Below are 13,811 nucleotides of genomic sequence, written 5' to 3'. Positions count from 1 at the left end.
TGGGAGTTTAGCGGACGAGATGCCACGCCATCTCGGCGCGCACTCTCTGCATGAAGCGGCTGATTTCCTCTGAAACCTGGCTCGGGGGCAGTATGCCGTCAGCCGTGCTGGCAGCCATGCACAAACAGGGCCGCACTAGAAAGCGAGAAACGAGTGAACCTGCCACCCACTTCATTTTGATTACCCCTTCCCCCCCCCTCCCCCGCCCTCAAGTGCGCTTGATCGCGGTATCGCGAGCCCATCGCAGTAAACTCATATCGCGCGCGTTAATTTGTGAGATTTGATGGGAAGCAGCCGCTTCTTATTGAATCATTTGATCATATGCGTCGAGGGAAATTGTCATTTATTGTCTAGGTATATTATATATATATATATATATATATATATGCGGCCTCCACCACAGTGCTATATGTTAAAAAATAGCACATGCACGAATGAACTCGAGAAGAAAAACCGCACACCATATTTTGTCTCATATCGGTTTCGAAAGCTAATCTCGTGTAACCCAAAGTGCGTAGTGAACTCAAATTACTGCAGTGTTTGAATAAATTAACGACAGGATTGAAAACAATTTCAATTTCACCAAATACAACATTTTATGGTAGAAACTGAAATGCGCCGTTTGCTCTTTCGCATCACACCATCTGCTGACAACGGAACGCGAATGAGAAAACACTTTTGTGTACCTTTGGCTTACATGAGCCCAACTTGATTCTATAGTGGTACTACAGTTCTTTTTCACGAAAAACATATTGAAAGCATTCGGTAGGAATGTCGAGAAAAGTCCATGTACAAATTACCTGCGTGTATCGGTGTTCTGTCTGTTTTCTTATAATGATCACCGCTTCAAAAAATGTTTACTATGAAATTATGTAAACACTGTGGCGGAATGGTCAAAAACAGTCATAAAGGAACTCCGCAAGAGAAAGCTCTCGACTTCTAAAGGTTCTTGAACCGTAACACATTTGAAGAAGATCAAAAAGATTAATCTTTCATGGACATTCGAATGAAGCACCGTGTGTTCTTCGCTTAAAATGACTGTCGATGTCATCTTCGTCTACATTCTCTTGCAGGTCGTGCCAATTTCCATTATCAACCTGAGCAAACATTTTGACTGCGCGATAAAAAATGATTACATCTATGCTTTCGGGTCTACGTACACGGGTAGAAGGAAGAAGGTGCAGCTCGAATGCCCTAAATGTAAACAGAAACCGGTTTAGTGCACAATATTTCCACGCATTATCCGCCAGACAGGCCGCCCACTTATAGCCCTGATGTACTGAAAGGAGGACCCACGATATTTTTCAGGCTGTGATTAACCTATGAGCAAGGTTGAATATTTTCATTGTAGCTGGTAAAGTAACATCTTGCCATTGTACTAAATTCAGTATTTGAGTGATTGTATGAAGCATTCATTGACTAATTCATTCTTTCATTCGTTCGTTTGAAATGAAAACGTGCGCTTGAATTTATCTAGCTTGAACACGTTGCACTCCCTCTCGCATTTTTTTTGTTTTTGTTTTTCGCTTGTTACGTTTGCTGTTCTTTGCATAGAGTTAGTAACTGTAGAGAATTATCTGGGCGAAAAAAAGTGCAAATAGCCTAGGAGCCACCATGTTGCTACTTCTCGTTTTTCTAACACTAATGTGTTATTTACCCGTAGCACGCTCATGTGGATAATGTGTCAAGTTCACTGCGTATATTTTTCAGTGACATCCGGTGGTTATTTCTAACATTTTGATGCAAAATTTACAGTTCGTGAAACGATGAGTTTGCCGGTGCCTAAACTAGATGGCGCCACCAAAGTGAGGGATGCTGTGGATCGTGTTGATTGCGCTTCTCGGCTGAATCGCATCTCATCTTCATCGAGTGCGCGCACGCACAGAGTAGCAACATGGGCGTTGCCTCCTCTAAGCTGCAGGAGTGGCCTTTCGTGCTCCCTTCCACCAACATTTGCAATCTTTTATAGTCTGAACGAGTCATCGGCCGACATTGGGTATAGTCTGAACGAGTCTTACAGTTTGTTGTTGCCAATCCGATTAGTGGCTTAAGCGCAATGTCGGTTATCGGCCAAGAAAGGGTCACCACCAACATTTGCAATCTCATATTCTGAACGAGTCATCGGCCGACATTGGGTATAGTCTGAACGAGTCTTAGTGTTTGTTGTTGCCAATCCGATTAGTGGCTTCAACCCAATGTCGGTTATCGGCCAAGAAATGGGTGGAGAATTCCAAGGTGTAATCAACCCCAAAACTTTCACGACTGTTATAAAACGCTGTAGGAAAATTGAAAAACATGATAATGTTTGTCACTCTAATGTAAGTGCCGATATATTTTTGTACCTAGTGCCACTTTGGCGACTGGTTATTGAATAAATAAGTTCACGTGTAGCTGGAAATATTTTATAAAACAATTTATCTTCTTACACGCACCTCAACACATGCAGACTCCTTTTGAGTATCGGGCTGAAATCCTGGACTGCCGTCAGAAGAGTCCTGCTGATCGCATCTTGTTGTCGACGTGGTAACGCGCCTACAAGCAAGAAAAAAACGACCCATTATCGTGCATAGATTGACGCTTAAGCATGTTTTACCGATAGAATGTAAAATATCAACCGTAGGCCAAATGTCAGCAGCTGGGGATACACTTGGCATGAACACATAAAATCTAAACACTGTGGTAATTTATTATGACACTGAGTACAAATTACATAAACCAAGGTTATTCAGCTACAACATGTATCGATCGAATTCGTCTAGAGGTATAATAAATGTTTTTTCTTACTGGAGATAGGATTTGGTCCTTGCCATACCGAGGAATCCTCATACAGCCCCAACCAAGAAGCTGTCAATCTACAAATAAGTCACAAAAAGGCGATAGCAATGGAAATCAGATATGCACACAAGCACGTTGGAAGAGACTTCATCGTAGCTCAGTGGAAAAGCCGGCTTCATTGAAACTCAGGGAAAACCTCGTGATCCGTTTGTCGTCTCTGTGGGTGACATATACCTCTTAAACACGCAAGTTTAGCCTACGCGAGCCAGACCGGGCTGGCGTTACGACAAAATGCCTCGCGCAGTCTGCTCATGGGCAGACACGTGTAGATCCAGAAGCTGGGGCTCTTATGTGTTAGTCATTTATATGCATTCGCAGCCAGGAAGCCCATGTATCCGTCAACGAATGTCATGGTAGCAGCAGCGCGCCCCGAACTCGTCTTCGTGCTTACTCTCGCTTCAACGTGAACTAAGCGTCGAGAATACGGCGCATACAAAGCTATGAGAACTCGGCGCACTCTCTCCCCATCTCAGATCGCTTTCAAGAGCCCGCGTGGCTGTCGTCCGTAGCAATTCGTGTCGCCACAGCGCTGTCGTTTATACTGGTCGGGTCACGCTTTATCTAATTGGCAACCACGCTGACTTGCCTGAAGATGATGCAAGTGGCACAGTTCTTACACGTACCTAGCTTGACTTTCACGCGCTTTTCGGCTACACTTGCCGACGCGACCATCCTTGGCAAAGAAATATCTTGAAGTTTACTGCTTACGAAACTCGTGAAAGCGTTGTAAAAAAGAGAAACAATCACAGAAACCTCGTAGGTGCTACCGGTATACACGAAGGTGAATATTTCAGCAGATACTTGGAAGAAACCGTGAGCGGCTGCCAAGGCCTACGTGCAATCCGTCCGACGGCCCCGGCAAAGCATCAAAACGGCTTTAGCCCTTTGAGACGCTGCCTAAACAATTGTGCACAGCAGGAGAGTGCATCAATAGCAAAAGCACAGATGAAAGTAATGGTATACACGAGATGGAAAGCAACTCAGGCAACCCGAAGTGAGCAAAAAGGATCAAACTTCAAGAAGGGCAGGAATGTGTTCGCACTATTGCTAACGCTTGTTGCCATATTAGTTTGTCACTGATGCCTCAGACGTTATCTACGTGCGCCTGAATCCCGCCCCCCCGAAATAAGAAAGTCATCTGCAAGCCCCATGTACACGATGATTAAGATCTGAAGGCCCCACATGCTGCTTAGACGTTGCGGAATTGTGTGTGCCTACCGGCACTTGGCGTTAATACAGCGACAAGCAGCGCAATCGCGACGACTAAGGTGCACGCAGCCACCGCACCATGCTACACAATCCTTCAGCATAAACATGGAGAAGGAATGTTCTACAACTTGATGCCAGTCTATGGATTGGTCCGATGACTTAAGCAGAGCGATCATAAGTCACTGTCTGCCTGAGCGTATTGCAGAATCCGTCATAACATCAGACACCTTTTGAGTGTGCCGCTTAGCGTATATTTTGCAACGTAAACATAGACAAAATATTTTTTGTTGCAAGAATAATGCTTTGCATCGTATTCGCTAGAGTTTCCTGATCTACATAGGTGTCATGGGCCAGCTCAAAGTTCACAATATAGAACGGTTTCTTTTCCCATACTGAATAAAGGAAAATGGGAGATAGCTCTAATTTAAACCATGAACCTTACGGAGGAGATGAACATTACTTCTACAAGAAATTAAACTGGGCATTCTACTAGTTACTGCAATTTCGTAATCAAGTTTTCACAACGTATATGATTGTACGTATTACAACTACAAATGGCAGCGGGCGTTTCCTCAAGGTAAAATGATTGAAAGCAAGTTCTGATGATTGCACCGGTTCCGAAATATGCGCTACAAAATTTGCATTGGTCCCTCCTCCGCTTTTTCTATGGATGCCCTTCCACGCACCGAGGCACAAAAATGAGAGCAACGCCGAAGTATTTCGTCGCAAGAAGTCCTCGCAAATGATTGACATCCACAAAATACTTGAAGTGGTTGCGCCCTGCGAACTCAGCGGCTACAACTTGTAAATTGCAGTATTTCACTGGTAAGTTCATGAGTTCAAACTCAACTAGTGCCATTTCAATATTCATTCCCTTACGCATTTTGATTTCTCATGCAAGTAACTTCTGCCTCCGAGTAATCTAGCTTAAGAAATAGAATTGTGGTATTTGCCTAATAAATTGATTGCGACATCTACAATAACCACAATTTGGTATAGGTTGTAGAGCATGTGAGCAAGTTGGTCAAAAGTTAAAAGGGCCAACGTCTCACTGTGTCAACGAACTTTATTTGTCTCGACACTGAAATAATTAGAGCTGGCTACTTTAGAATAGAAGTAATTTAAATAAATTGCACACTTGGTTCCATAGAAGCGAGTCCACACATATGTTAGCACGTTGGCGGGGAGCTATGCTGAGCTTCGGTTACATTCGAACAAGCACATAGACCCTTGACAAAACACGTTTTATGCAAGCAAAGCTGTTTTCAACCAAGCCTTGGCGAACTGCTAACGCTCCGCTTTTGTGGACGCGGCTGCATACGCGGGAAACAAAGCTTTCGCAGCGGCGGTTGTGGACGGCCGCGGATCCACAAGACATGCAGCCACGGTAATCGCAAAGAAGCCTGAACAGGCCGAACAGGTTGCCATCGCTGTAGCGCTCACCGACGACAATATTTGTCATATCTACAGCGACTCCATAGCCACTATAAGAGCCTTCCAAAAGGGCACGGTCTGCGCACAGGCTCTCAGAATTGTTACAACGAAAAAGATTAAAAACACGTCATATACTGGTTCCCGGCACACTTAGGGCCAAAGATCCGCGACGTCCCCAACCTTAACGAGGCGGCACACCAGGATGCGCACGCGCTTACAGACCGCGCAGCTTCACCCGACCACTAGAGAACAAGGACGCCCCCACTACGTACAATGAAATCACTAAACACTACTACCTACAACGTAGAGAATATAGCACGCCACACCGCACGCTCACTCGAGTTCAAGCGGTTACACTCAGAATGCTACAAACAGACACATACCCCACGCAAAACATACTACACCATTAGATGCCTGAGCTCTACAAGTCTTATTGCACCAATTGCAATAGGTGACTTAACGTATATCATTTACTCTGGCCGTACTCGCAAGCTCACATAAACTACGAACAGGACAAGCGCAAGTTTGAAGAAGCAATCCGGAGCGAAGAACTCGCTCCCCAACTCAGGGCCGCCCAGAAGGTCCACGACGCCACGTCTCCCACGTCTCCCACGACGAAACCTCCCGGTTTCGTCGTGGGAGACGCCTACTCCATGAGAGCCCAAAGCTCTCGTGGCCTGCAGCACCTCAAATAAAGTTGATTTGCTTCCTTCCTTCAGCATTCGCTCAAATACGCGAGACAAGGCTAAATGCATGACGATATGCAACAATTGAAGGAAATTTTGAAAACTGGAGTGAAATACCCATTTCAACGAAAAAACTGAGTCTTCGAGAACGTTGTACAAGTTAGTGAATAAGTTCATGTATTATTCGTACCTGTAGCAAGATTTACCCAGATAAGGCCACTGATGTAGCTGAAAGCAGCTACACTGGCTTGAAATATAGGGTAAAGAGCTAGATACAGCCACCTTATAGGGGAGTAATCATATGTATGTGCTGATACTGTTTTATGTCAACACAGGTGAAACACTGATCTGGGCAATTTTGAACCTAAGAGGTTAGAAAGTACTTAAACATTGGAACTCGTAATGTGTCGCCTAGATGTGTGAAGCTGTCCGTGTTACGCGGCATTTACACCAATGGTCACGCGAGTCTCACAGGGTGGCTTGGACGCAATACTGACGATGTTCATTCGCCGCTAACTGATAGATTGTATGGCTTAAATTAACGCAAAATACGTAAATATCCAATCTCTTTTTACTCCAACTTCCTGCCGTCAGATTTACGTAATTACCGAGGCAAGCATTAGTTGGTAACCCGATCCGTTGTTTGAAAATCCCAATCAAATGCGCTAGCCCTCTATAGGAGGTCACTTTGTTTTCAAAGCGAATATCGTTGCCTACGTTTAGTGTGTTTCCTTATTGAATGGGCTGGCAAGAGGCAAGTAGCACACTCAAGTGGAGAGGGTTTCGATGGAGCCGAACCAAGCACACTGAAATAACCGAATGAAGACGGTGGTGGCTTCCCCTTACTTAGATGGCGGTGGCTGGTCAAAAATCGCAGCTGCTTGCAAGGCAACGCTGCAAATGCCACCAGAATGAATCCTCGGCAAAGAAAAGTTGGCACATTGATGCCGCATACGCGCCGACAGTGCTCGATAACGTTATAATGTTTATCATACGCAAATAAATCCATATTCCACGGCCGCTATCAGTAGCTATAGCGCGAGAGCAATCGGCGGGCAGCCATCTTCTATTCCTTTCAAAACGGGGCAGTCTCCGACTATTCAGAAAAAAAAATCAGTTTTGTTGGCCATCCTCCTGGAAGCTAAGCAAGGCTTCCCCGCTGCACGCTTCTGGCGCGAAGCTACGGGTGTCTCTTGATTATTGCTTTTTCCTTTCATTTGCTATAAAAGTTGTCCTGGATGTCGCGAAATAAACAGTCGGAAGTTAGGCGCCGCCCTCTCCCTCGCCTGTACGCTGGTGCAACTCCATGCGCATGCGCGAAAAAAGAGAAAGGCGCGCGGTTGGCTGCGCCAGTGGTGACGTCATTCCTCTCCGTCGCAGCCGAGTGCGCGCGCAGCAGTGTCTCTCCGGGTCATACATATGGTCATATATGGTCATACTCCTGAGAAGCATGCAGTTTTCGATCAGTAACACGGCGGGCAGAACCGGGAACTAACTCGTCTACGCCGTGCCGACGCTGCAGCACGGGCAAGAGAAAAGGCTCGTGCAGCCAACCGCAAGCAGCAACTGCGTACCAAGGATCCGGCAGTCTACCAAACCGTCGTTTAATGAACCATCGGGGTTAACCCAGTGATAAACACCGGGTCCGCAAGTTTCAGCTTTGCTGGTTAACCATCTGTACGGAGTGCTTGAGCGGCGATTTCTTATTGGTTTTATTTTTTCTTAAGTGTCTCTGGCTATCCGCTCGCCTCCTCCTCGCGGGGGCTTCCACGCTACTGCAGCATGGAACCAACTTCGCATGCGCGAACGGTGCCCCACTCTACCGTCGCTGCTACATTCCGGGTCATCTGATGCGCTCACTTGTTTCGCGGTTGTGGAGCTGTTTGCGAGTTTCCCGCAGTTACTACTGCGAGATGAAAAAATGGACACTCCAGGCGCATTTGTGAAGGCGCGTCACCGTGATGTTCGGTATGAAGTCGAAGAGCGATAACATCGTCGCTTCACCCCGTATTCTTAATGTGCGATTGAAAGCGTGCGAGGGTGAGCGGACGATGGCGGCTCAACATCGCGGGCGCAAGGGTGCAAAGTGAGGCAGGAAGCGCCCCGTGTTCCGTCACGAGCAAGGCATCGGGGAGAGAGGGAGGAATGGGGGGGGGGGGCTGTCGACTCGAGCAGCTGCGGCATACTGAGCGTCCGCATGGACCTTATCTTGAGAGGGAACTGAAATGGAGACAAAAGTGCGCGCCGAGTGCTCATACCTTCGTGTGCGCTTTGGCCACGCCGTTTAGTTCGCGCTGGAGTGAGGCAGCTGAAGGTCAATTCGCTCGCTGCTGCTGACGCACATCCTCACTCAAGCGGTTTGTCAGTGAGTGAGATGTTTGCCTGCGCATGCTTGTTAATTTAGTTATTCGTTTACAGCCTTACGCGCCGATAACGCGACTATCCATATTTCGTATAGCTATCTGCTAAATTTCTATCGGAATCGGTGGTTCGCCTTTCCGGCGAAACTTCCATCATTTGTTCGTTGAAGCAACCACTCGGGAAAACAAACATGCTTGCGTGATTTAGTAGATATTTGAAGAGCGTTGGTTTTCTTATTGTGATACTGAGAGGTTAAGGTGACATACTTACCCACTCTGACGTAGATAACTGATTTCCGGACCAAAAAGAAGTCCGTAGAGGATGCACGTGGATAATACGGGCCAGTCCAGATCTCTTCCTGCATAGGAAGTTTGATAACCCAAATAAGCAATTATACAACACGTTGTTAACAAAAATTGTGCCAAAAAAGGCCTCATTTCCAAGTCCACGAATCCCACATCACATCAGCGAACCAATAAACATTCTGGTATGTGTTCGAAGAATTTAATACAGTTAAGTTTTCGATCCAGCAAATGATGGCTGTTCCGTTTTTACGCTGCAGTGAATTAATGCTTCCGACGTTACATGAACGCGGCTAGTTCAATGCAGTACAAACAAGCATCGTTCGCACTGCAGGAGATTTGACTGTGCTCCTGACTTCAAAAGATGTGCCGATATCGAACGGCATCATGATCAGCTGGTATATGAAATGCCAGAAGCTATGCGAGATTTGGAGGCGTGTAAGCTCACCGTGTATACGTTGTGTGAATGTATGCTTTGTGGCTGGCACAGTAAAATGAAAGTTCTTTGATGTATTTTCAGGTATATAAACCACAGGATTTCATTGTTATTCTTTTGGAGGCACGAGCGCTTCCGGTTCACCTACTGAGACGAATGGGGAGGAAATTCAAAATAAACCAGAAACGACAAAAGCTAGAGTACACTACAAAATTCATGGGACAAACAATAATTTTCCTTTCTTTAACGCTGCGAGCACGGTACTTCCAAGTCACAAACGACTTGCGCGTTGTACGCGTGACTCAGTATTCTCAACAGGAAAGTACCGAGCGCTGAGTTTTCAAGAAAGCGAACACAAGCAAGGGAGATGACTTATTGTGGGACAAGATACACCCCAGCAGGTGCAACTTTTTTGAGTGTAGGGCGCTTACATCGTTGGCATCCTCCATTTGGGAGCAAGGGTGTTTCTGCTTAAGATGAGTGTAAATGACATACATATACAGCTTGCTTTACGTAACTTGTCCCGGCGATATTAAAAAAGTGGTTAGCCGCCGCTGAATGAAAACAACGGCATATGGTTTGCCGACATGTGGCGCTCCTTACAGTACTTTATTACATTGCGCTTAAATAGTAAACTAAGATGAGTTATGCAAAATTTTTAATGATCCCTTTAGGAACAACTGCCTTTCCTTACGTTCTAGAAAACATTTCAAAACGACCGATCCAACTTTTTGTGGCAACGTGCACGCTGCGTGATGATTTTTCTGGCGTTTGAAGAAACCATGCGATATATGAAATAAAACCACGTGACTGCAATCGTGAGCTATCGCATTGTACGCTATGTTGAGCGAGCACGCCTGCCCTCGTAAGCCACTTTTCGCTCAACCTTTTCGATCGTCATCTAACAAAAATCGTTCACCGCACAATCTGCCAGTCGTCACTGGAAACTACGGTCACGCCATGAAATCACACTTGTAGTCGGGGGCCCTTCTGTTGAAAACCCAAGTTCCGGGGGACGATGACCCTCTGGACACAGTCCCCACCAGGTTTCAATTAGGCAATTGGTCGTCAAGAAGTACGCATGAGACAGCCGTGCTGGACGTGAAGTTCAGGTTGCACGAGTTCCACACGGTCCTGTAGACCACTGCATTGCGCTCCTCACCGGGGCTAGACAACATCGTGCCGCTCACTCTCATGGCCCTCTTCAAATTTAATCCTTCCTTCCTCCTTTTCCTTTTCAAAACTGCTTTAGCTTTCGGTTACTACCCTCGAGGCTGACAGAGTGCACCAGTCATTTTCATCCCCAAGCCCAACCAACTCTTTACGGACCCGACTTCCTACAGACTGATCTGCATCAAATAGATACTCGGCATAGTCTTATAGTGAGTGTTGCCTAAATTCCAGAATGTATTACTTCATCCACTCCCATGACTTTCTGCATCCCAACCATGTACCGCTTCAGAAGTGGCCGGAGCTCGGACCACGCTTTAGCTGCATTGAAAACACGCCATCTTCATTTGAAATCATCTAGATTTCCGCTTCTTCGGGTCTCGGACATTCAGGGTGCCTTCGATTGCGTGTGGCACCCTCTAGTCCTCAAGTTCCTTCGTGAGAGGTCTTGCCCATTCAACCCATAACGTCTTTTGCGCACCTTCTTGTTAGACCGCTCGGTCCCTTACCGTTCTCGCGCGGAAGAGGTGCGCGCCGACACCCCTTTATCTCCATCGTTGTGGAACATCCATGGCCTGCTCGATCTTCCCATGCTTCAGGGAGTAACCATCCAAGCATGGGCTGACGACTCCATCGCTGTTATCCCGGCGCCCAATAAAGCGTCTTTGGTGTCTTTAGCAGTAACAGTTTTTTCCCATGTGCAGTGGTGTACAGGGCGCAATAGGGTGTCTTTGAATGAGGCCAAAACGTATTCAGTCCTGCTCACGCACGGCTACGGTGGCTCACTCTTGGAGAATGCGGGGCAGAAGCCAAGTGGTTGCTGAAATGTCTCCTCTCACCGGATCGCAATAGGCGGCGGTGCGCGCGTGATCGACTAAACCCGAAGAGCATAGAAAGCTGAGAGAGTTGGTGCTGGTTCTTGGCTAATAACAACAGCACGCTAAAAACAAAGACGAAGGTAGGCGAAGATCACCAGCGCCGAAAGCATCGTTCCCCATGCTGCGAGCTCCCTGGGATTCCAGACGCAGCGGCCAACTTTTGCGCAACAGCTGCGGTGGAGCGACGCAATTCAGAGAACAAAACTTTTCGCACTGGCCTTGTGCCTGAACAATGGAAAACGGCAATGCCAACGAGTTTGCTGTTGGCAATGCGTGGCCGCTGCGTTTACAGACTCTCGAAGCCTGAATATGCGAAAAAGAACAATTGTTCAGGGAGCACCGCAACCGCGTTTGGGCGGAATGATTGGAATTGCGGAATCGAAGCACGTGAACAGAAAAATACAGGGTCTCTTAAGATCGTTCTTAAGAGGTCATTGCGAAAACGTACTCTTCCTCCGCTCATCATTCGTCCGTTCCTCTCTGCCTCTTCTCTTTTTCTTCTTTCTTTTAGCCATTTTTGCTCACTACTATGCATATTTAGTCATTTGTAATCAATTACGGTCATTACAAGCAGTCGTTACACATGTTGGTCATATAGTCATTGGTAGTCATTAAGTCATTTCTGTAATGATTAGTCATTACTGGTCATTACTAAGCATTTTCAGTCATTTCTAAGCAATTGTAGCCGTTACAAGTGGATAGAAATATTGGTCATTTCAATCATTATAGTCCGTACTGCTCAATAGTAAGCCTTTGTAATCGATTGTGGCCATTACGAGCCGTCGTTAGACATATTGGTCATTTCGTAGTCATTCAACGTCATTACAAGTCATGATAGTCACTTCGGTCATTACTACTCGTTACTAGACAATTCGTCATTCCTAATCAATGATACTCATCACAAACCGTCGTTAGGCATTTCGAAGTCATCAGTAGTGATTATAAGTAATTAGTAGTCGTTATTAGTCATTACTAGTCATTAACCTCTACCGATCTCTATTACAACGTTACCATGCACTAACTCTCGCTATCAATCATTTTTCATTCTTTAGTATGCCTTTTCTCTGTCTTCATATGGCGTGATGACCCTTCGGCGGGCACACCGGCGGTCAGCTCTGCTCACACAAACATCACGAGCCTAGAAAGGCTTGCGCCTCAAAAAAAAGAAGACGGCTCTAACCTTTGACTTAGGTGTCTCTTAGTGGCAATCGCACCTCGGCATCGCTGTTCTTTAGATCAACTTTAACCAAACACAGCGCACGAACCGAACTCTGAAGTAATTGTTTTGCATTAATTAGCTGGCTAAATATCACGCCACCTTCTTTGTGCGACTTCTACGGTGACGTTACTACTTCCTCGTTCTACTTCTGGGTTTTAGGAATTTCGCCAAAGTCGTGCTCACGTTGCAGGCCTCTAAACTACAATTCCGTGCTTTGGTGTGCGGTAATTAGCGATTTGTAATTACATGTTTATCTATATTTATTTATCCAGACACTTCAGTAACGCAACTTATGCTCTGATATTATATCTATAAAGAAACGCGTTAATTTTGTACTGTCCAATCTCCTTTTTTTCTTCTTTTGTCTATGTTGAAATTCGTCCGTGGTCTCAGGAGGCGAACCTGAAGTGTTGCCAAGAAACCAGAGTGCCACTCGATGCTCGTGCCCCTAACAAAAATCGGCAAGGACACTTCAGACTGCTTACTTGTGGGAAATGCTTAAATCCTTATAGCCATTATGCTTTTTTTTTCCTTTTGCTGCGTTCCTTGTCCGCGGAAGCTCTCGCCTGCTTTCCGCCTGCGCTTTGGTGAGGCCCAATCAAAACGCGCCAAGCGTCTGAGCGCGCTCGCTTGTCCTCGAAGGGGTTCATAATTCAAAGGATCCTTCAGCGGGGACCAATTCCACATTAAATCTTTTAAATGACGAGCATTTCTCAGCGTACATTTTCCGCTTTGGTAGGCTTCCCCCACACTCCTTCAAATAACACGGATTCTCACAGGGCGTGGCATCTACCATTTTTTATGCATATATACAAAAGCATTATATGCCCCATTACCCGAAAATCTATCCGTGTAGTCGACGTGACCGAACGATGGCACCAAACTGTGCCTTTTAAAAGAATGTTTAGTAAGTTTGAGCAGGGTTGGAATCGGACCCGGGTCTCTGGAGTGCAAGAGGAGCACGCTTCACCGACACTACGGCGGCTCCACGAATTCGTTTGGCTACATGTGCGCCTACAAATGCGTGCGTCATTAAACACGTCCCGTTGCAGCCACTGCGGCTTAGTGAGTGCGTCACTGGGCAGGTGATGGCGCGACCAATGAATGAGGAGGAGGAGGTGACGCCGTCTTGAGGGCATAAGTAGAATATGTAATCAAAAGCATTAATGTCCAATGGAATACGGCTGAGCGGTCCTTCGAGTTATCGACTCTTCGCACACAAGCGAGCGTGCAGAGGCGCTCGGCGCGTTTTCATTTGCCCTCAGCGAGACGCAGTTAGAA

The 13,811-nt window shown here is 46.2% G+C and overlaps 1 protein-coding gene across 1 annotated transcript in view; it reads right to left on the bottom strand.

The window, feature by feature from the left end:
* The window catches only part of LOC142592671 (uncharacterized), a 473,797-nt gene that overhangs the window by 363,267 nt on the left and 96,719 nt on the right, over positions 1-13,811 (bottom strand). Inside the window, exon 3 of the mRNA XM_075704237.1 lies at positions 2,433-2,532. Within this exon, the coding sequence (XP_075560352.1) occupies positions 2,433-2,532 (100 nt within the window). The remainder of the gene's footprint in view (positions 1-2,432; positions 2,533-13,811) is intronic.

This window comes from Dermacentor variabilis, chromosome 9 (assembly GCF_050947875.1).
Source record: "Dermacentor variabilis isolate Ectoservices chromosome 9, ASM5094787v1, whole genome shotgun sequence".
In the NCBI taxonomy this organism is placed as follows: domain Eukaryota; kingdom Metazoa; phylum Arthropoda; class Arachnida; order Ixodida; family Ixodidae; genus Dermacentor; species Dermacentor variabilis.
The sequence above is the reverse complement of the archived record's forward strand: the minus strand, read 5'-3'. Positions and strand labels throughout refer to the sequence as shown.